This window comes from Paroedura picta, chromosome 13 (assembly GCF_049243985.1).
Source record: "Paroedura picta isolate Pp20150507F chromosome 13, Ppicta_v3.0, whole genome shotgun sequence".
NCBI lineage: Eukaryota > Metazoa > Chordata > Lepidosauria > Squamata > Gekkonidae > Paroedura > Paroedura picta.
In genome coordinates, this window is record NC_135381.1 from 36415047 (window position 1) to 36437490 (window position 22444).

Here is a 22444-nt window from a genome sequence, read left to right on the forward strand (position 1 = left end):
ATTGCACATGTATATTGGTGGCAGCACTTCTTCCTCTCTATCTATCTATCTATCTATCTATCTATCTATCTATCTATCTATCTATCTATCTATCTATCTATCTATCTATCTATCTATCTATCTATCTATCTATCTATCTATCTATCTATCCATCTATCCATCTATCCATCTATCCATCTATCCATCTATCCATCCATCCATCCATCCATCCATCCATCCACCCACCCACCTACCTACCTACCTACTTGAGCAGAGGTAGTTGTTTATGATTACTGAACAGCTGCCACAAAGAGGAGATCATGGGTCAGTAGTGGGTTGAGCTCAGTGAATTGGTGTCTTACAAGCTGCCTAACAGTGCCAACTCCTGGTGCCAGTTGTATACGACAAAATTATCACTGTAATCCTAAGGGTTACAAACCTGCTTGTGAAAACAAAACAACAAAAAAAGAACACTGGAAATTCTTAGATTGCTGTGAACTGTTTTTGCTCCCGCGCAATGTAACAGCAGAGTCACAGAAGACAACTCTGAGCACAAAGTGTGCTTAACAAAGTTAAATAAGGTACTAGAGACACTGCTGCAGTGAGGAAAAAACTAATGCTACCCTTCAACTTCATTGTTAAGTACAAAGCAGATCCCAAATAATACTTAAAAAGGACAATGTAAGCCGCTTTGAGACTCCTTCAGGTAGAGAAAAGTGGCATATAGGAACCAACTCTCCTCCTCCTCCTCCTCCTCCTCCTCCTCCTCCTCCTCCTCCTCCTCCTCCTCCTCCTCCTCCTCCTCTTCTTCTTCTTCTTCTTCTTCTTCTTCTTCTTCTTCTTCTTCTTCTTCTTCTTCTTCTTCTTCTTCTTCTTCTTCTTCTAGTGTATTCCGTACAGGAATATAAATCTGGGATGAACCATGTGCCAAAAGGCTCTCCCGTGTGGGAGCAGGAAAAGATGGGGCAACCTGTCCCTGCTCCAACAGCAGGCTGTAGCCCGGCACACCAGCCTCCATGCAGTAAATGTCACTGTCAGATTCCCCCAACTCTTATGATATTTATTTAGATATGTATACACTGCTTTTCTTTCCAGTGGGGGGACCCAGGGTACCTTACAACGTCCTCCTCCCCGCCTACATTTTATCCCCCACAAGAGCAATCCTCTGAAGTATCTCTCAACAAGTCAACTTCCACGGCAGAGAGGGGACTCAGACCTGGGTCACCTTAGTCCTAGGCATTAATGTGACAGGTAAGGCATCACTTCTGACTAAACACTGCTAGCAGACAAATACTAAAAGGGTGGTTTTGCTGTCTCCTTGTACAGGTAGCAACGGGGCTCCCAGGTGGCCCGATCCTCCTAGCAAAATATGCTAACCTGTCGGAATAAATGAAGCCACAGTGATGAGATTCTGCAGACGGTCTGAGAAACTCTTTTATTTCCGAGACCCTGCTCAGAAGACAATCGCAGTTATCTTTTGCTGTAATATATGCCAGCAATTTGTTCTTTGCACGTAAACAGATCCATTTTTCAGCCCTGTAATCAGTATGCATCTATTAAGCTACTTAACAGCAATGAGCTGCGGTTCATTAGGTAGCTACTGTTGTGTCTCCGTCTAGTTAAAATTTCACAGCAAGTTAATCTATTTTATTACAAATGAGAACACAAGCGATAATGTCCCCACCATTTCCCAAACACAGGGTTAACAGTATTTGTAACAAATCAATGAGGACATTTCAATAGGAAAATTGCAAATCTCAAAGCCTTAACGTCTTTTTACACCTTGATGACTTCATTTTTGCCATTTGCGAATTTTACAGCCCCGTCACTCTTCATATATTTCCGTTTCCTTCTCTTGAAAATAGCTGTCGTTCCACTAGCCCAATACATTAAAGGCTTCCTCCTAAAGGCCAGATTTCCCCCCACCCCACCCACACTCACACACAGGCATAAATATTAGGCTACGTCTGAAATAGAATCACATTTTTCAAGGGAAATGTCTGGTCTTCTGTGATGGGGTAGCATCATATAGCATCCAGAGCAGGGGTAGTCAAACTGCGGCCCTCCAGATGTCCATGGACTACAATTCCCAGAAGCCCCTGCCAGCATTTGCTGGCAGGGGCTTCTGGGAATTGTAGTCCATGGACATCTGGAGGGCCGCAGTTTGACTACCCCTGATCCAGAGTAACGATCCAAGTGCCTATGCAAGGAGATCAACCTTCCCTTAGATCAAGGGCTGAGACATGACTCCAGCCATTACACTGGGGCAGAGGTGTAGTTTGGAGAGCCACAGTTTGGATACCCCTGCGATAGGGCAAGGAGGTTCTTGCTACGACATCCAAAAACTGTTGGAGAAAACCCACTTCACCTGCCATACTACAATGTCATTGCTGGGGTTGCGGGATAACAAAGTGTATGAATGGTGAACCAAGCAATGCCCAATTCTTTTCTGACCTCGGCTTTGAACTCACTAGGGCAGTGGTCCCCAACCTTCTAATCACCGGGGACCACTCAACGCCTTTTACTGAGGCCCGGTGGGGGGGGGGTAGTTTACTCCTCTACTCTCAACCACTGCCCTAGCGTTCTCTGATCGCTATGGTAATGTTTAAACATCCCTTAAAAATAAGATACAGACACGCCACAACAATGAAGTGTGTTGTAAAGGGCTGGGGGGGATGAAATAAAGGGCCGGGGGGGGGGAGAAGGCGTCCTACGGGGCCCACCTTCAGTTAGTCGAAGGACCACATGTGGTCCGCGGCCCACAGGTTGGGGATCGCTACACTAGGGAACCTCTGGAAAACCATTTTTAATGGGTTGACTCTTAAGATGTTGTTCTGCCAGAGTAAGAGCAGTTGGGCCAGTGGAATGTCATCTGCAGATTACCCTCTGCCCTACAGAAGTGAAATTGAAGTGAGATTTTAGGTCACCAAGACCACAAATCCAACACTAAGTCTCCATCAGCCCAACTGTAAAATGGGGATAAAATCCATTCAATTTACTGGCCATGACTGAGACAGTGTATATGAATGACACTTGAAACGTGCTATAGTAATTCCTGTTATTTCTATTACACTTTGGCAACAAGGACCCTGGGTAAATAAAAAGGGGCAATGGGATCATGGCTCACTGGAAGTGATCAGGGGTATAGGGACGTTTCTACCGTATCGGTTATCAACAGGTGACAGGTAAGCACATATTTGCTGACTGGCTAGCCATAGTAGTGCCAGTTGCAAAAACCAGTGAGGGCAACTAGCCAATAAGTAATCATGAGTTTGTATGGTCCTACCCTGAGGTACTTGAGCTTACATGTTGCCTCCCAATGGTCACCAATAGAGTTGTGCGCAGTGGCGTCCGAACTGGCAGTTACGCACTGGCGCCTGTGTCTCCCCTCCTCCCCTATGGTGCGGCCCTGGCTGCGTTGGCCTGGAACGGCCGATTTGGATGCCACCGTGCACAACCCTAGTCACCAGTACGGCCAAGACAAAATTCCTCTCCTTTCAAGTGTTCTGCAGCAACAGCAATTGATGGTTTCTACAGTTGAAGCATTATGCTGCTGGTGGAAACAGAACTCAATCTAGATGGCGATGCCCTACTTAACTTAGAAGGTTTATGCCTGAACAAAATGAACTGAACACACAGAAAAAACAACCTGAAGACTTGACTCAGGACTGAACAAGATCCAGGGATTTCTTCTCCCCAGCATATTAGAACAAGTCTGAATCCCAACCAGCTGCTGAAAAATTGATAAAGACTCATTTAAAATTATATTTTTCTTTGAGCATGAAAAGGAAGAAAGAGAAGAAGAATTGATAGAGTGCCAGGAAATAAACAAAAGTCTTTATTGAACGGTTGTCTATGAACATTTCTTATATATTTTTATAGGGTGGCCACACCCTTGCTTTAATTGTTAAGGAATTTCTATAAGAAATTGTCACAGACAAGCATTCAATAAAGACTTTTGTTTATTTCACACCACTCCATTGATTCTTCTTGTTCAGGCTTCTTACAGAATTGATTGGTCTTCTCTTCTTACCCTGAAAAAGGAGGCCAGAGAATACTCACTTTCTGAAATAATTTATATAGATATTGGACCATAATTTTTTTAAAGCAGAAACATTTTGGAAATTTTACCTTTTTGCTCCTCTGTGGTATCTACTGACAATTTATCTTATCTTTTCTCTTCTCTTTATTGAACTGAACCATAAATTTACCCCCAAAGGTCCTTTTTGCAGTATTAAATCCTTTTGAAGGACAATATATTTCTGTGCCTTACGAAAAAAAAATTGTCTCAGCTCAGAAAATGCAGCTACAAAGGCTGACATTATTAATTTTAGTTGATACTTAGGTTGTTGGTACCAAATCCATGTTTCTACCCAGTTGTCTATGACATTTTCCAGTGGTGGCACCAAGCCAAAGAAAGGTATCTGCCAACTGATTCACTGTGATATCAGTGGAGGTGTTTCAATGATATAATCACAGGAAATAACTGCATGGAAAAGGTAGTTCTGATGCCACGATGTTGAGAAATATTACTTGTATCTAGGAATACAATGGGCACTAGAGCTTGGCAGTGGGAAGAGGAAGGGGAGGAGTTGTCCAGTCTGTAAGGGCATGGGGTTGAATGTGTGTTTTGCGTGGGAGGTTGTGGTAGCGTGGTGACAAATGAGGGTATGGGTGTGGAGAGATGGGTGTCAAGAACCTGTGATGTGGAATGTTCATTGAGTATGGGAGAGGACTGAAATTTGGGAATTGCGGCATAGTGGTTACAGATGAGCTTTCTAGAGCCATGTCTTCAGATATGTGAAGGGGAAATCAGACTAATTTCTTCTTAGGGGGAAATTACATAGCAACCAATTCCTCCCAGTTCTGCATTCAACATCATTTCATTTCTCGTCCTCCTACCCTAATACACATGGGGTAATCACAGTACACAGGTGTCTACCCTGCTTCTTCTGTCTCCATTTTTTTTACTGCTGATAAAATGTTATGTGGCCAAATGCTTCTTTCACGGCTGCTCCTTAGAAGAAGAGCTGGATTTTTGTACCCTGCTGTTTACTACCCAAAGGAGTCTCAAAGTGGTTTACAAACACCTTTTTCCTTCATCTCCCCACACTAGACAACCTGTGAGGGATGTGGGGCTGTGAGAGGTCTGAGAGAACTGGGAATTGGCCGCAGTGACCAAGCAGGCTTTAGATGTCCCAAAGCAGTTTCCAATCGCCTTCCCTTCCTCTCCCCATAGCAGACTCTCCGTGAGGGTGGTGGGGTAGAGAGTCTGCTATGGAAGATGGCAACCCTAAAAGGAGGTCCCTCTGTGCACAGCAGTCTTGACCTTAGTCAGGTTTATGCACTCCTAAGTAGTGTGGAATTCCAGAAGATGAATCTACACCAATCTGGCAACCTTATCTCCTCTCTGCAATGTCAGGGGGGTGCTAGGTAGCTGTGGGGGCATTACACACTTTGAGGCCCCACTTTCAGACTTCAAGGAATATGTTCAGACAGCCAACCTCCAAGTAGGGCCTGGCATTGCTGCTCATCTCCAGACTATACAGACCAGCTCTGCATGCATAAATGGCTACTTTGGAGGGGTGATTGTGTACCCCCACATCCCTTAGCCTTTTATTTATACTGCGGAACGCAGTTTATAGATTATGAGCTATAACAGACACAAGAATACTAGGGAAGAAACAGAAAGTGGGCATTATTTGGAAGGAAGCAGAAACAAACGCTGGTTGAGAGGTGATTTTTAAGGGTTTTGTATTCCACAAAGCTTTGCCCATGAGGTTGGGAGTTCGATCCCAGCAGCCGGCTCAAGGTCGACTCAGCCTTCCATCCTTCCGAGGTCGGTAAAATGAGTACCCAGCTTGCTGGGGGGTAAACGGTAATGACTGGGGAAGGCACTGGCAAACCACCCCGTATTGAGTCTGCCATGAAAACGCTAGAGGGCGTCACCCCAAGGGTCAGACATGACCCGGTGCTTGCACAGGGGATACCTTTACCTTTACCTTTATTCCACAAAGACTTCTGCTTGCAAACAGAAACACAAGAAACTTGTTGCAAGAAGGCCTTATGCTAAGACAACTTGGCCTAGCCCTTTTATATTTCTACTTGTGCGAGGCAATACTACAAGTTAACAAATTTATTGTTTGCAAACTTAATGTCAAACATATGGCTTCCAAACTTACTGACTGGATTTCTAGAAACAATATACTACGGCCAGAACAAATACGTTTCAAGAAGGGTACTGCCACCTTAGCCCACTGTATTGTTTTATTTTTCCAAATGAAAAATACTTGAAACAAAAGATGGGAAAACTTTTTGCGGCCTTCACTGATCTAAAAATGGCCTTTGGTGCTATTCCCAGGGACAAACTTTGAAATTAGCAAACCTAAAAATTGATCAGCAACTATTATATTTACTTAAACAGTTTTATCATAATAACTTTTGGCCAATCAAATACCCTCTGTAGGGAAATTTAATATCAAAAATTCCAATATGTATAGGGGTGAAGCAAGTTGTATTTTCGTGCCACACTTATTTAATCTTTTCCTGAATTACTTACCTGGCCAGTTTCAATGTGAACAACCATCTACTTCTAGCAGGAAAAATATCAAGTCTATTTTTACAATATGTGGATGACACAGTAATCCTATCCTGAACAAGAGTGGGTCTAATTTTTTATCTTCGAACATTCATTGATTATTATAGTAAAAACTAGCCCAAACTAAATGTTGATAAAACCAAGGCAAACGGCTTGTAACAATGTTCTGAAACTCAAGTGTGAGAGAGCCTTTTGTGTTCTCTGAAAGAGTTCTGCTGTGACCTCCACACAAAGCCAGTGTTTAACACACAGCATCATTATATTCCTTGAATAAACAGCGAACAGAACAATCTCTTCTGGAAACTCAAGTTTCAACTTTGATGCACTGATGGAAGAAGAAATGGAACTGTACCTAAACAGGCCTTCCAGCCAAAAGCCACATCTCTCTGACTCTGCCCATTGCTGGCTTGATAAACAATGTAGGGCTGAGAAACAGAGGCTGAGGAGATGGCTTTAATATAGTAAACACTTGAACATGCCTGAAGTGTTTACTGAATATTGTGAAGCCAGAAATTCTATAGCCTGATTAAGTCCAAAAACAATAAGCCCTATCTAAGTCCTGGGATAACCATACTTCAAACTTACGACAATGGCTGTTCTGGCAACTCATGGGCCAGGGCCTTCGTGGCATTTTTAAATACTGGCTTTGCCTGAATTATAGAGCCCAAGTAGGGAGCCTAGTCTACCTTACGTTAACCGACAATTTTATATCACCTTGGTTCGTGAAGATAAACAACAGATTAAAGTCTATAGGCCTTTCTACTGAACTTTTGGAAAACTTTGAAGAGAAACAAGTTTATAATACTATCAGGCAACGAATCTCAGACACAGATTATCAGGATACAGCCGCTGGAGCACGCAGAACATGCTCTGCCATTTTTTAAAAAAATCTATCCCCTGGCAAGGAGGATTCTGGGGTATTTTACGTCCTTTACATCAACCTCTTTGAAATGATTTTTTATGCTTGTGAAATTAAACCTTTTACTGATGGCAGTGACTAAAGGTTGCTATGCTAAAATTCCATACGCCAACAGACTTTGCACGTGCTCTTTAAAGAAACCTAAGTCAGTGGAACATGTTCTGCTCTTACATGACATACATGATCCTTCAGCAACAGTGCACTTTCTCTTATCAGACCAAAATCCACAAGTAACTGATGATGATGATGATGATGATGTTATATGTTCAGTTGTGTCCGACCTTTGGCGATTCTATAGGAAAGTTTTTGCCATGCCACCTCTACAGATGGCTTGCCCTGTCTCTGACTGCTTCTTTTAGTTGGTTCATGGTCATCCTTGTAACAAGTAACTAAAGCTATCACAAAATTCCTTTACCTGATTTTTCTTGAACAAATTGGGAATTGAAATACCTCTTCTTTTAATTTAAATTCCTTCTTCGTTATGATTATGCCAATAAAGGTGTTTTAAATTTGAATTTGTACCTGAAGTGTGTTATCAAATCTGAGTGACAAGGTCAACAGAAAGGCTACTTTTTGGGATTGGCACTTTACTATAAGCTAGCCATCCTTCAGTCTGCCTGCAACTTTTTCTCTCCCTGCCACTGAACTAGAACATTTGTTCCTTAAGACACTGCTCTTTCCAAAAACTTGCAATCAGTAATTGAGAATGCCTTTCAGTATGTGACTCGAAGGTAAGGTGACCAGATTTTAACATTTCATAGAACGCATAGAACGCAAAAATAGTATTGTAATATATATTTTTAATTTCAACGTAAGTACAATTTGCCACATGCCCCCAGATGTCCCTCCAAAAGTGGGACAATCTGGTCACCTTACTCGAAGGACATATTGGGATGATGTTGGTAGATTTCATAAACAGCCTAGTGTGGCACAATGTATTCAGACTCTGCACACAGAAAGTATCAAGAAGTTCAGCCTGATCTCATCATATTTTGGAAGCTCTGTAATTGGATGGAAGACCACCAAGGAAGGCTCTGCAGAGGACGGCAATGGCAAATCACCTCTGTTTCTTACTTCCCTTGAAAGCTACATGGTGGGGTCTCCATAAAGTCAGCTGCAACTTGACAGCATTTTCATACCTTAACCCTTCAGAAACACAGGGAAGGAGGTGTCCTTGAAGACCAGGGAAACGCCCACAGAAGTCTGCATGTGACTGCTCCCGATATCTGGAAAATTCTATAGTTGATGCTAGTGTTGGTTCCCACTGGATGAATGAGCACCAGAGATGGAGAGTTCTTTGTAGGAGAAAGCTGCTCCTATTAATATTCAACACAGCTTGCACTGGATCCCCAGTGAACTGATTGACCACCTCTCCCTCTGAAGCTGTATCCTGGTTCTACTCATTCGAACAACAAACATGCAGCTCTCTCTTATTCTATCCAAATCCACAACACCTAATCCTCTCTCAGATTTACAGACACCCACTGAGGTGCACCTTTCCCACAGCCTTAACTCTACAGATGGCTTGCCCATTCAGGGGATCACCCTACCACCATTAAGACGCGATACCATGCTTTTCTCAAGGCCTTGAATACTTATTCACAATGACGGTAGCCAGACCCACTTACAAATACACACACTCATACATATACATATAAAGCATACCTAGTCTGGACATAATCAACTTGACCTTAGAACTCCAGCAGTGATATTTTATAGTATTGATCTTCACGTGTGTGCCAAGCCTTTAGAGAAGCAGTGACATGAAGGCGTGCTTGTTTATTTTTATTTCCAGCCCGGCTATAATTACTCATCCAAATGTTAATCTATTAATGAGTTCCTTAAGGACTTAATGGCATTTCTCTGCTGACAAGTGGGTTTTGGAGCTCTGTCCGAATACTGGAAATTTTATTCCTACATTTGTCTTGATACTTCTTGTTAAAGAGAGGAGGCAATCTGCCATGCGATCTACCAAGCACAATGTGGGAGTGAACTTACTAATGAAACTGGAGACAGGATAAAAAATTGACTGTTGAAAAAACATGATACTGATTCAGTATCTGATACCGCAAAACACCGTTTAAGCTTGCAAACATATGGGGAAGATGAGGACCAGCAATGATTGTTGAAAAAATTCTTAACCTTACTTGTCATTAATTCATCAAGGAATTAAAAAAAATTGTCTTTCTTCAGCTCTTTTGTGGAGAACTTTCCAATGGGAACAGTCAGCTACGCTGAATCAACTACATCAGCTGTGTATCTCCATTACACACAATATATGGATAGATTCAAATGAGTAGCCATATTGGTCTGAAGTAGCACAATAAAATCAAAGTCCAATAGCACCTTTAAGATCAACAAAGATTTATTCAAGGCGTGAGCTTTCGAGTGCAAGCACTCTTTGTCATGACGGCACTCAAAAACTCACGCCTTGAATAAATCTTTGTTGGTCTTAAAGGTGCTACTGGACTCTGATTTTATTACACAATATATGGAAGATCTTCTCATCTTTCTGTAGATGATGAGTTAGGTTAAAGTGTAGTGGGGGAGATCAGGGTTCAAATCCCACACTAGACTTAAAACTCAGTGGGTGACCTTGGGGCAGTCACACACCCACTTTCTCAACCTTACTTACCTCATAAAGTTGTTGAGAGAATAAAATGGGAGAGGGGGCTATGAAATAATGTCCAGGTCTTGAGTGCCCTTTCAAGACTGAATAAAAAACATACACAGACCCATGTAGGATATGAGGAAAACAACAACACATGAATATCTCTTCTGAACCCTTCTTGTAGGTTATTTTCATATAGATGTTTGATTAGTAATCAATCTGTCATAGCACATTTTCAGCAATTTCTCCAATGATTTTGAACAGATCGCCATTATCCGTTGGTAGTTTACAGAAGAGGTTAGAACAGTGGTCCCCAACCTTTTTATCACCGGGGACCACTCAATGCCGGGGACCACTCACCGGGGACCACTCAACGCCTTTTACTGAGGCCCGGTGGGGGGGGGTAGTTTACTCCTCTACTCTCAACCACTGCCCTAACGCTCTCTGATCGCTATGGTAATGTTTAAACATCCCTTCAAAATAAGATACAGACCCGCCACAACAATGAAGTATGTTGTAAAAGGCTGGGGGGGGGGATGAAGTAAATGGCCGGGGGGGGGGGAGAAGGCGTTCTTCAGGGCCCACCTCCAATTAGTCGAAGGACCGCATGTGTTCCGCGGCCCACAGGTTGGGGATCGCTAGGTTAGAAGACAGAGTCTTTTCTGGAATTCCTGATGTACTGATTTTATTTGGTCTGGATTGCATAACGGGTGTTGTTAATCTTCTACTTATGCTATATGGAAGCTTAACATGAATTGCTGAAAGCCTTTAGGACACAGGAGCCTTTAGGTATCTTAAGGAACAAATGTCCTAGTACAACAGCAGGAAGAGAAAGAGCTACAGACATACTGAAGAATGGCTAGTTTATGGTAAAGATACCAATACAGAAAAATAGTCCTTCCATTGGCCTTGTTGCTGGGGCATGATAACACACTTTAGGTTCCATCTCCTCTTTCATCAAAGCTGAAAATATATTCTACAGAAAAAGATTGTTCTATTTGTTGTTTATGCAAAGGATATAGTAATTTCTTGCATAAACACACTTCAGATTTTGGACTCTTCCTTCCCCAGGCAAAGGACAGAAGGATTTAGAAGAATGGATTGGTGGTAAATATCATCCCCTAGAAACAAGTTTCCATCACTTGAATAGAGCATCTTTGGAAACTGTCAAATGTATGGTCCAACAGAATCGGTGGGGAAATGTTCCTCTCCAGTGTGTATTAGTTTTAAAAACCAGATGTTCACTTACTAATTTAACTGCATTGCAACTATTTCTCATCAACTCATTAATTGCCAGCTGCTCAGCCAAACACAGAACAAGTCCGCAGATAATCAGATGAATACTGGTAAATAGCTAACCCAGAACACACCCCTGGGGCACTTCTTTAGCAAGCAAGGAAGAGCAAAGGATCTTCCCATATGAATATTAATTCTTTTTTTTTCAGACCCCTGATTAAAACTGTCACTAAGGATAACTTTTAAAACATTTCAACAAAATTTTAGTCCAATAGCACCTTGAACACCAACAAAGATTTACTCAAAGTGGAAGTTTCCGTGTGCATGCACATGAAAGCTCATGCCTTGAATAAATCTTTGCTTGTTGTAAAGGTGCTATTGAACTCAAATCTTGTTGTGCTACTTCAGACCAACACTGTTATCCACTTTAATCGTTTTAAAATATCTTGACAATCCAGTGCCTATGCAGAAGACAAAAGAAGGGGGCATTTTAAAGAACAGCCAAATGGCCTCTTTAAGGCAGAACTAAATAACAACAACAAAACAATAAAATCTTCATGGATGGTGTAGTAATTAGCACGATGGATAAGAATTTGGTAGATCCAGGTTCAAATTCTCTTTGTGCCATAAAGTTTCCTGACTGAACATAAGATTCAAATGGGTAGCTGTGGGAAAGACCAACTTCTGCCTAAAACAGAGTAGACTAGACAGACCAATGGCTTGACTCAATACAAGGTGGCCATTTTATATATGTTCATGTGGTTCTGCTCAGACAGAGGCTAAGCATCTCAGTAAGAATGAGGCCTGGTTTCAGAGGGAATTCTTCCTTTGCTTGTTGGGAATTCTGAGGAACTGGAATGTCTCTTATCCACTAACATTTTGAAAGGTTGAAGGGGCAGGACCAGTTTCATATTCCAGAAGGCCTACTGTTATAAAGAAAAAAAGGAATGGGTCAATCTTGCAAGAGTGAACAATGATTTAAAAAACTGCCCAACCGATGAGGACAGGTTGGTGGCTACAAATGGTAATAATGGCTTCTATTTTCAGTGGTTCATCTGGTTTTCCACAGTGGCCAATCAGATATTCCCAGAATGCCAACAAACACTTCAAGGAGACCATAATCCCACCCATATTGTTGTCCTTCAACTAGCATTCAGAGGTTTAACATGGGCATTCTAGCCATCGTGATGTTTCAATGGACCTCTCCTCCATGAATCTGTCTCATACAACTATGCAGACTTGCAGCTAGCACTATGTTTTGTGGTAATGTGTTCCATAATCTAATTATGCATCATGTGAAAAGGGACTCTTGTTTTTGTACTGTATCTTGCAATGTGTACATTTCCAGGAAAATTAACAAATCCCTCTCAAAACTGAAACAAGGAGCTCTGGAGCACCGAGAGGATAAGGCCAAATTTAGGGGTGTCCTGAATATTTTAACAGTGAAGTCCTAAGTAGAGTTGCACACTTCTATACTGTTTGAAAATGGACTTAGAACAGAATAACTGTGCTGAGGACTGCACTGTAAATATACCCCCTAATAAATTCACTGCCTAACCTTTCTCTTCCATCACACGGCAAGGACTGTTCACTTCCTTCAAACTAATTAAGACTTCCACGTCTCTCCAATCTCCTTTCTGCTCTGAAAGCATTCCTCCTTCGGCACAGCATCGGAGTGATTTAAATGTTGTTCCCGGGCTTAATGACAATAATGCTACTTCCAGTCCACATTACAGCTATATTTGTTATTAACTAAAAACGTTAACAGCTGAGCCAACATTAAAAGGGCACAGAAAATAACAAAGGTCTAATAAATGGTTGGCCTCATAAGATTTCGAGGTTGTGCCTGAAAATACATAAATTGCAAAATGCTCATAGATTTTACAAATCCAGAATAGCATACTTTCCCGCCAGCCTTATCTAACAGTGACAATCTTTTATTTTTGGTCCATATAACTGGTAAACCACTTTCCTCTATTTTTAATGTTAAAAACTGCCACGTGAATTGTTAGAGTGATTCCGCACAAGTTTAATGTAGCAGAAGGCTTTCAAATTGTAAACGCTACTAATTTGCAGTTCCGCAAGACGTCGCACACAATCTGCAACACTCCTGCAACAATCCTGCCCAAAGCGATTCATTGTAGCGCTTCTAGGGAAATCGGGAAAAGTGGATTCACCCTTGGAAAAGCGCAACACTCTTGTGAACAATCTGCAGCACTAGCGAAAAAGACCTGTACGTTCTCATTGTTGCGGTTCCAACGCCGGAAGTTCGGAGGACAGAGCCAGGGCCCTGGCTCTGTCCTCCGAACTTCCGGCGAAGCAATCACCATTTCCCCCCCCCCTCGGAGCGAGCAGGGAAAGCAACGAACCAGCTAGGCTTCATTCACCCAGCAAGGCTTCTCCGGCTACAGTCCCTCCACAGAAGTGCTTTAAAACTCCCCTAAGTCCCCAAGCACAACACATTTGCCAGTTCCCTTTATTTTCGGCCGAAAATCGCACCCGTGCAGGGGGGGGGGATTTTTTTTTCACTCAGGGGAGCGTGGTAATGATGACTCGCCAGCTCACACGCCTGCTAGATGGGTCTCTACGTTAGGAAGAATCAAGGCATATTCATTGCAACGTGTTTGTGTGTGTGTGTGTTTTTAAACTGTGCTTAAAGGGAAAGGGGCATGATAACAACCGGCCATTGGCTGTTTGTTTGATTGACGGCCAGGGGCGGGACCAAGCACAGAAAAAATTGCGTCCTTTCTAGTGATTCCTGTGAGACCAGTTACCTGTGGGAAACGAATGAAACGCTACTGGATTCTACTACAAATGCAGGTAGGTGTAACGCCGAGATTCCACTTTTTAAAATAGCGTTTCCGCTTTGTGGAACCAATTGGCAACATTGGTCCTTGTGCAGAATGGGCCTTCCATCAGGAGATACAATTGAGATAGAAAGGGGGTATAATCAGAAATAAATGGTGCGGGGGAGCTTAGGAAGACTAGCCCAGCCTTCGAAATAAACAACAGAGTTACCTAATACTCCTTAAAAAGGAGAAGAGTTGGTTTTTATACCCTACTTTTCACTACCTGAAGGAGTCTCAAAGCAACTTACAATCGCCTTCCCTTCCTCTCCCCTCAACAGGCACTTTGTGAGGCCAGTGGGGCTGAGAGAGCATTGAGAGAACTGTGACTCGCCCAAGGTCACCCAGTTGGCTTCATGTGCAGCAGTGGAGAATCAAACTCTGTTCTCCAACTTAGAGTCTGCCACTTTTAATCCAAATACCATGCTGGCTTTCTTTGGTCACTTGCCCTTTTCTAGAAACAGAGAACATTGACATTTGGTTTAAGACTCTGATCCTGGGAGTGACTCATAGCGAGTCAACTTTCAGGCAGAGAAAGTTTTCTCAGAGGAGCTGTAAATCCCTGAAGGCAGGGATTTATAATAGAGTTTCTGACAGAGTCTTAACTATAGAAGTGCTAGTAGAAGCTGCTAATCACATTAGATGAGATTATAGGTGGCAGAGAAGTCTTTCGATACCTGGCCACCGTGGCTCTGCCTAATTTATAGTGCTCTTGTCAAGAAGAAATCAAATTTCATAGTTATGACATTTCTTTCCAGAGTACTAAATGTTAACTTTGCTGAGCAGGCATATTTGAGAATGGGTTGGGGGCAGGTGGGAGGGGGGGGAGACAGCTTTGTTCTAAATGGCAAATGTAATATAGAGGGGGGACAGAGATGGGACATGATAGCTTCATCCCAAAACTTCCAATAAACAGACCTTTCCCATGCCAGTAGGAAGCAGGTGAAGAGGTACAATAGCTTACAATCTATTGGAGGCTGTTGATGAGACTGTAGACGTTTTCAGCCGCGCATGGCGCATGCATGCATGCGCGGCCGGGCAATCGCCCCTGCTGCCCCCGGTCCACAGCCTGTAAAAGGTTGCGGACCACTGCTCTAGGCTATAATTACCTTCTTACACAGAGTTTTGCCTTAAAATTACATATAGGTGATGTAGGGACTTTGCGTTTATTTCCAGCTTCTTACCTTTTTTGGGGGGGGGATGATTTCCCGTGCCCAGTCAGCTGTCTGGCAGCAGAGAGGAGCACCAGGAGACCCCCCACCTGCACCTGCACCTGCACCTGGGGGGTTGGCAACCCTTTTCAAGTCCCACATACATGACAGTGTCCAGGTCCCTTCCTGGCCAACCCAGGCTTCCCCTGTCCAATTCGGGCAGGGAGCAGAGACTGACCCCACCCCATTTACCAGTCACCCAAAAAGGGCTGCCTTGTGATGCTGCCAGCCCCAGGGAGATTCAGGCCACCTTAAGCCACAACGAGCCAAATGAGGGCACTGAGCCTCAATTGAGAAGCAGGCACGGGGGCCAGAGAAGCCAGGGTGAAGCCTGCTGAGCACTGCCACCCCTATCTGCCCTATAAGATGGGCCCAGAACCCCAGGAGGAATAAGCCCTCCACTGAGGGAGTCCCCTGGGTGGAGTGGCTGTAAGAAACCCCAACAACCCCATCACTCCCCAGCCCTGATCCCACCAACCCAAGGATGGCAGAAGGAGAGAGTGCAGCCCAAGGCAGGAAGCCGGATGTAGACCCACCCCAGTAACTTGGTGCCTGATGCTAAGCTCAGCTTTTCAGACCTTGGGGGTGGGGGTGGGATCCGGGAGGGCAGCTGGGTATAAAGGAAAGGGGGTTAGGAGAGGGTTGGAAGCATATGAGGAAAGAGGAGCACTGAAGACTCCCCTGGAAGAAGAAAGGAGGGAGAGAGAGGAGGAGAAAGGAGACAGAAGACACGGAGGAAGACTGGGGAGGAAGATGGGGAAGGTGGAGCCAGGAAGAACGGGAAACAGCTGAGGAGGCAGAGAGGGAAAGGAGGTCAGTGAACCAGGAAGGAGGTGGCCCCAAGAGAGCTTGGAGGGACAGGGAGGTGCCCTTTGGTCTGAGGGAGAGACCTAGGCTGAGTCACCCAAGGGCAGCAAAGACAGTGATAGCTCCAAGGGAGACTGCCCTTTACCCCCACCCATCTGGCAGCCTCCGAAAAGGAGCGCCTCTAGGAAGTTCCCAGGTATCCCTGAAGGGGGCCCTCTTATGGAGCCACAGTCACAGAATCATAGAATCATAGAGTTGGAAGGGGTCATACAGGCCATCTAATCCAACCCCCTGGCTCAACGCAGGATCAGCCCAAAGCATCCTAAAGCATCATCACAAGAAGAAAACTGGCCCATCATCACAAGGAGAAAACTGGCTAAAGAGTATTGGGAAAATGTCCTGGCATACCCATGATATGACACTGTCTAACTTCCAACAGCCAAAGGGAATGGAGGAAGCTTCCAGGCACCCATCAATCATTCTGGACCCAGCACATACTGAGGAGAAGGAGCTTTTAAGTACCATTGCTGAGGCCATCAGAGGAAGGTGAGGAATATAGTTGCCAAGTTCCAGGTGGAGCCTGGAGATCTGCTGGAATTACAATGAATCCTCAGGCTAGAAAGATTAGTTCCCCTGGAGAAAATAGCTGCTTGGGGGGAGTGGACTGTATGCTATAATACCATGCTGAGGTCCCTCCACCCCCAGATCTCCAAGAAAATCCCAATCTGGAGTTGACAACTGTAGTGAGGAAACTACCATTACATCATAGTCAACAACTGGAATTTTGCCCAGATTTACAGAAGAAGTTTTTGGCAATCTTTGACTCATTGAAATACGTTTACCAAGAGGATCCCTGATTACAGACTACTTCATTCTAAATCAGTTTCAGTTTCATTCTAAATCAGTTTCTAAATCAGTTTCAAGTTTCAAAATGCTCTTTAGAGACAGTGCTATTTGAAACACACGATAAAGGGTTAAACCTAGATTTTTCTCTGAATATATACAGTTCTGCCAAGCCTTACCTTTATGACGGAGGCTCCGGCTCTTGAGAGGGGGCTGTGCATCTGAGCCGCGGCTGCCATGTTTGCTATAGTGTTGAGATGGTTCATTTGATTCATAGCCATTGCGACAGAAGCAGGAGGTAGGCCGACCGGAAGAAGGGGATGGGGCATCATCATGAAGGGTAAATCTATTCCTGGAAGGGATGGGGAAGCAAAACAAGCATGGCCATCACTTCGAACCTTACTCCAACACCATAATTCAAGACAGTGAACACTTAATTGGATTAATAACCTAAGAACATAATTACTTATTATTTAAAATATTAATTATTACTATCCTCCTCCTGATGCTTACAACTAGCACTTGGGACAGGTCGAAACTAGTACCCTGAGTAGTGATTATGGCTTGATTCAACATCATGAAAAAGCAAATTTATTCTAATTATGACTCAATCATACAATTAATTCATGTAACCAGGAGTCAGAATACAGGGAACTACTCAATTACTCTTTGCCTTGACAAGTGATGGTTTCCATAACCTTTGCTCAAGCCAGGCATCAATGTAACAATGGATGGCTTGAACATAGCACCAGGGAACAAAGCCGTGACATCTATGCTTATAGAACATGTAAAACCATAGTTTTCAGACTATTCATATGCAGAGCTAACCATAACTAACCCCAAACCACTCCACCACTATTTGCCCGTGGCTATTTAGGCCTCCTCACACCAGGATCCAAAATTAAGTACTCACAGCAGGTTTAATAGGGATGTACACTTCAATTGGGATCAGCCAAAAGGTACCTGAATCAGCCTTGATTCAGGCACAAATCTGCAGAATCTGGTACAAATTGCCATTCTGAATCTGGTCCAAATTGCCATTCCCCAATACATTTAAATGGCCAAATCAACCTTGTTTGAATTTCTGAAATGCAATTTGCCAATTTGGACAAGTGGCCATTTAAACTTTAAAGAGAAAGAGAAAAAAAGTTCCCCTTTTCATCTGTTCTGGGCTGGAGGGGGGGGAGTTGAAGTAGAGGCACAAATTGCAGCATAGTGGCAGGAATCTCTCGTCAAACAAGAAAACAAAAGTTGCAAAAATATTGGAATTTACAAACAGACCAAATAATCTAATTTTTTTCCTCATCATAGGAAATAACGGAGGCTGGATTGGACTCCCTGGTCCGATCTGTTTACCACTTGGGGGCTCTTTCGAGGAGAGGCTCCTGCAGCCATGCTACAAGTTTGGTGCTTCTCCCTCAAATCCCCATCCCCTAGAGCAGTGGTCCCCAACCTTTTTATCACTGGGGACTGGTCAAGGCTTGACAATTTTACTGAGGCCCTGGGGGGGGGGAGTAGTCTTTTGCTGAGTGACATTGCCGCCACCTGAGCCCCTGCTCTGCTTGCTTTCCTGCCGGTGCCCCTGACTTCCTGCCGCCCACTGGGAGTCACTGCCAGCAGCAGTCACTGCACAGTGCCACGCTGAGGGGGAGCTCCAGCAATGCGGGCTGCCGGAGAGCACCAAGGGTGAGCTGGCGGCAGAGTGGCAGGGCAGCCCCCGAGGCAGCAGCCAGGGAGGAAGACGAGGAGCTGTGGCCCAGTACCAACTGATCTACGGACCGGTACCGGTCACCGGACCGGGGGTTGGGGACCACTGCCCTAGAGCCTAGAAAAGACACAAAGGGGGAAATTCCCATTGACTTAATCCGAAAAAAACTATAGGTGATTCGGCCAAAGTAGATTCAGCCCAAAGTGAGCTGAAATGAACTTGAAACAGTCTGAATTTTTTTCCCCCTTGCACATCCCTTAAGTTTAATTAAAGCATGGTTTTGTGTTATGTCTGATTCAAACCTATGAGAAAATGGGTAGGCCAGTACAGGTTTTGGTGGATTAATGCAGGACTTTCACTGTGATGTTCCCCATCAAGGAAACAGACAGCTTCGTATAGTTTGGTTTGGTTCAATGCTCGTCCATGTGCAGCCAGCTTCCCCACGGCACTGATAAAGCTGTTCTGACCAAGCAGTACTATCAGGGCTCTCTTAGTCTCACCCGCCTCACAGGGTGTCTGTTGTGGGGAGAGGAAGGGAAGGGCACTGTAAGCAGTTTTGAGTCCTTCAGGTTAGAAAAAGTGGCATATAAGAACTGACTATTCTTTTCTTCTTCCTCTATAGTACAATATCAATTAGGGAAGGACTGAAAAAATTTAGAGGCAGAGAAATATCTTACTTTTAGAATGGGATGAATGATAAAACAACAAAGAAAAAGAGTTATGAAAGAATGCCTGTGGCATTTCTCTTGTCTTTAAACTGTACTGGCACCCCAGCCCTTTCACACGCCAAGCTCAGGCAAACATAAGTCTTTGTTCCCTCAGTGATACCCCCGCGGCAGCCTGGTAATCTTTCCTCGTACTCTATGGAGTTTCAAAACTCCCAGACACCATCTGTCCACAACTGAGTTGCGTGCCTGCTTAAAGTCCAATTGACATGCAAACTAAATGCATGCTACAGACAGAATTTAACTGCACGTCGCCATGTTTAAGGCACAATGCATCAAGACTTTGCAAAGGGGTGTGAAAAAAACACATCTCACGATCGCAAATCAGACCTGATGCCTGATATTCGATATACCCTTGAAGTCTCGTGGAACATGGCTGAAGAATCAACAGTCATGACAACATGAGAGAAAAAAAATATCCGGTAAGAAAGGGAAATTCTGCATGTAGATCTCTCCAGATGACTGAAGAATATAACTCGGAGTGTTCCCAGGATACAGAACATAAAATCACAGTACAATTCTAGGCAGAATTCACTGACTGCAGTGCATTTAGAAGGGTATAACTCCATTTAGGATTGTGCTGTATTGTGCTGCCACTATGTTGGTGAAAAGGCTAAAGATATGTACAGGACCAGAGATAATGTTACCTCAAGACTGATTCTGTGTGCCCTTTGCAAACAGCAATACAGGCCGCACAGATGAGAATGAGGATTAAGGAGCTGAAATTAAATTACCTCAAATAATTCACCCCAGTGTGAGGAAGACGCAAATTGAAACATTACAATGCAGATCTGATTCCTTCTTCATTCATTGGCTGTCTCCCTTTCACAACTGTTTTCTTGTTCTCCACAGCTGGTCACTCTTAACAGGCCATTCATCTATATTGTTTTCCCTCTCTTCCCTGCACAATATCCTCTTTTATAAGTGAGACAAAAAAAGAAGATGGGATGTTGCAATGATGGTGAACTATCCAGCTTGGTGGAATTACCAAGGTGCCTCTCCCTTCTACCAGCTTACCATTTTTTTGCTGGAAATTATGCTTTCCGGCCCCCTTCAAGGATCGCTGCCTTGTTGTGGCAAGGGGGCTTGCGTAGCTCAGTGAAGCTATGAGCTATGCCGTGCAGGGCCACCCAAGACGGACAGGTCATAGCTGAGAGCTCTGACAAAAGGTGATCCACTGGAGAAGGAAATGGCAAACCACTCCAGTATCTTTGCCATGAAAACTCTATGGACAGTTCCAATAGGCATAACGATATGACGCTGGAAGATGAGCCCCTCAGGTCGGAAGGTGTCCAATATGCTACTGGGGATGAGCAGACGGCTAGTACGAGTAGCGCCAGAATGAATGAAGCGGCTGGGCCAAAGCCGAAAGGACGCTCAGTTGTGGAAGTAACTGGTGGCGAAAAGACAGTCCGATGCTGTAAAGATTTTTATTCCATAGGAACCTGGAACGTCAGATCCATGAATCAAGGCAAGCTGGACGTGGTTAAACAAGAAATGAGAAGACTGAACATCGACATTTTAGGAATCAGTGAACTAAAATGGACAGGAATGGGTGAATTTAATTCAGATGACCATCAGGTATACTACTGTGGACAAGAATCTCGCAGAAGAAATGGAGTAGCCTTCATAATCAATAAGAGAGTAGGAAAAGCAGTCTTGGGATACAATCCCCAAAATGACAGAATGATCTCAGTTCGAATCCAAGGCAAACCATTCAACATCACAGTGATCCAGGTCTATGCCCCAACCACTGCTGCTGAAGAGGATGAAGTTGATCAGTTCTATGAAGCCCTACAACACCTTATAGAAGCAACGCCAAAAAATGATGTGCTTATCATCATGGGGGATTGGAATGCTAAAGTAGGAAGCCAAAAGATAACTGGGATAACAGGCAAGTTTGGCCTTGGAGTACAAAATGAAGCAGGGCACAGGCTGGTAGAATTTTGTCAAGAGAATACAATGGTCATAGCAAACACTCTTTTCCAACAACCCAAGAGACGACTCTACACATGGACATCACCAGACGGTCAACACAGAAATCAGATTGACTATGTACTCTGCAGCCAAAGATGGAAAAGTTCTATACAGGCAATAAAAACAAGACCAGGAGCTGATTGTGGTTCAGATCATGAGCTTCTTGTTGCAAAATTTAGGCTTAAATTGAAGAAAGTAGGGAAAAGCACTAGGCCACTCAGGTACGAACTAGATCATATCCCCGACGAATATACAGTAGAGGTGACAAATAGATTTAAGGAATTAGATCTGATAGACAGAGTGCCTGAAGAACTATGGACGGAGGTTCGCGACATTGTACAAGAGGTAGCAACTAAAACCATCCCAAAGAAAAAGAAATGCAAGAAATCAAAATGGCTGTCTGAGGAAGCTTTACAAATAGCTAAGGAGAGAAGGGAAGTGAAAGGCAAGGGAGAAAGAGAAAGATACACCCAATTGAATGCAGAATTCCAGAGAAAAGCTAGAAGAGATAAGAATGCCTTCTTAAATGAACAGTGCAAACAAATAGAAGAAAACAATAGAATGGGGAGGACCAGAGATCTTTACAAGAAAATTGGAGATATGAAGAGAACGTTTCATGCAAAGATGGGTATGATAAGGGACCAAAATGGTAGGGACCTCACAGAAGCAGAAGAGATTAAGCAAAGGTGGCAAAATTATACAGAAGAACTATACAAGAGCGAGCTTAACATCCCTGATGACCACAGTGGGGTAGTTACTGACCTGGAGCCAGACATCCTGGAATGTGAAGTCAAATGGGCCTTAGGAAGTCTGAGCAACAATAAAGCTAGTGGTGGTGACAGCATTCCAGTTGAACTATTCAAAATCTTAAAGGACGATGCAGTAAAAGTGCTACACTCAATATGCCAGCAAATTTGGAAAACTCAGCAATGGCCACAGGATTGGAAAAGGTCAGTTTACATTCCAATCCCAAAGAAGGGCAAT

General features: G+C 43.7%; 1 protein-coding gene and 1 long non-coding RNA gene across 4 annotated transcripts in view; one reads left to right on the plus strand and one right to left on the minus strand.

Moving 5' to 3' along the window:
- Positions 1-1864, plus strand: part of LOC143822435 (uncharacterized) — a 67577-nt gene extending 65713 nt beyond the window's left edge. The window contains exon 3 of the long non-coding RNA XR_013226150.1: positions 1306-1864. This is a non-coding gene — a long non-coding RNA (uncharacterized LOC143822435). The remainder of the gene's footprint in view (positions 1-1305) is intronic.
- Positions 1-22444, minus strand: part of DACH2 (dachshund family transcription factor 2) — a 355035-nt gene that overhangs the window by 66368 nt on the left and 266223 nt on the right. For all 3 annotated transcript variants that reach the window (XM_077307556.1, XM_077307558.1, XM_077307557.1), the window contains one exon: positions 17230-17402. In XM_077307556.1, coding sequence (XP_077163671.1) covers positions 17230-17402 — 173 coding nt within the window. The remainder of the gene's footprint in view (positions 1-17229; positions 17403-22444) is intronic.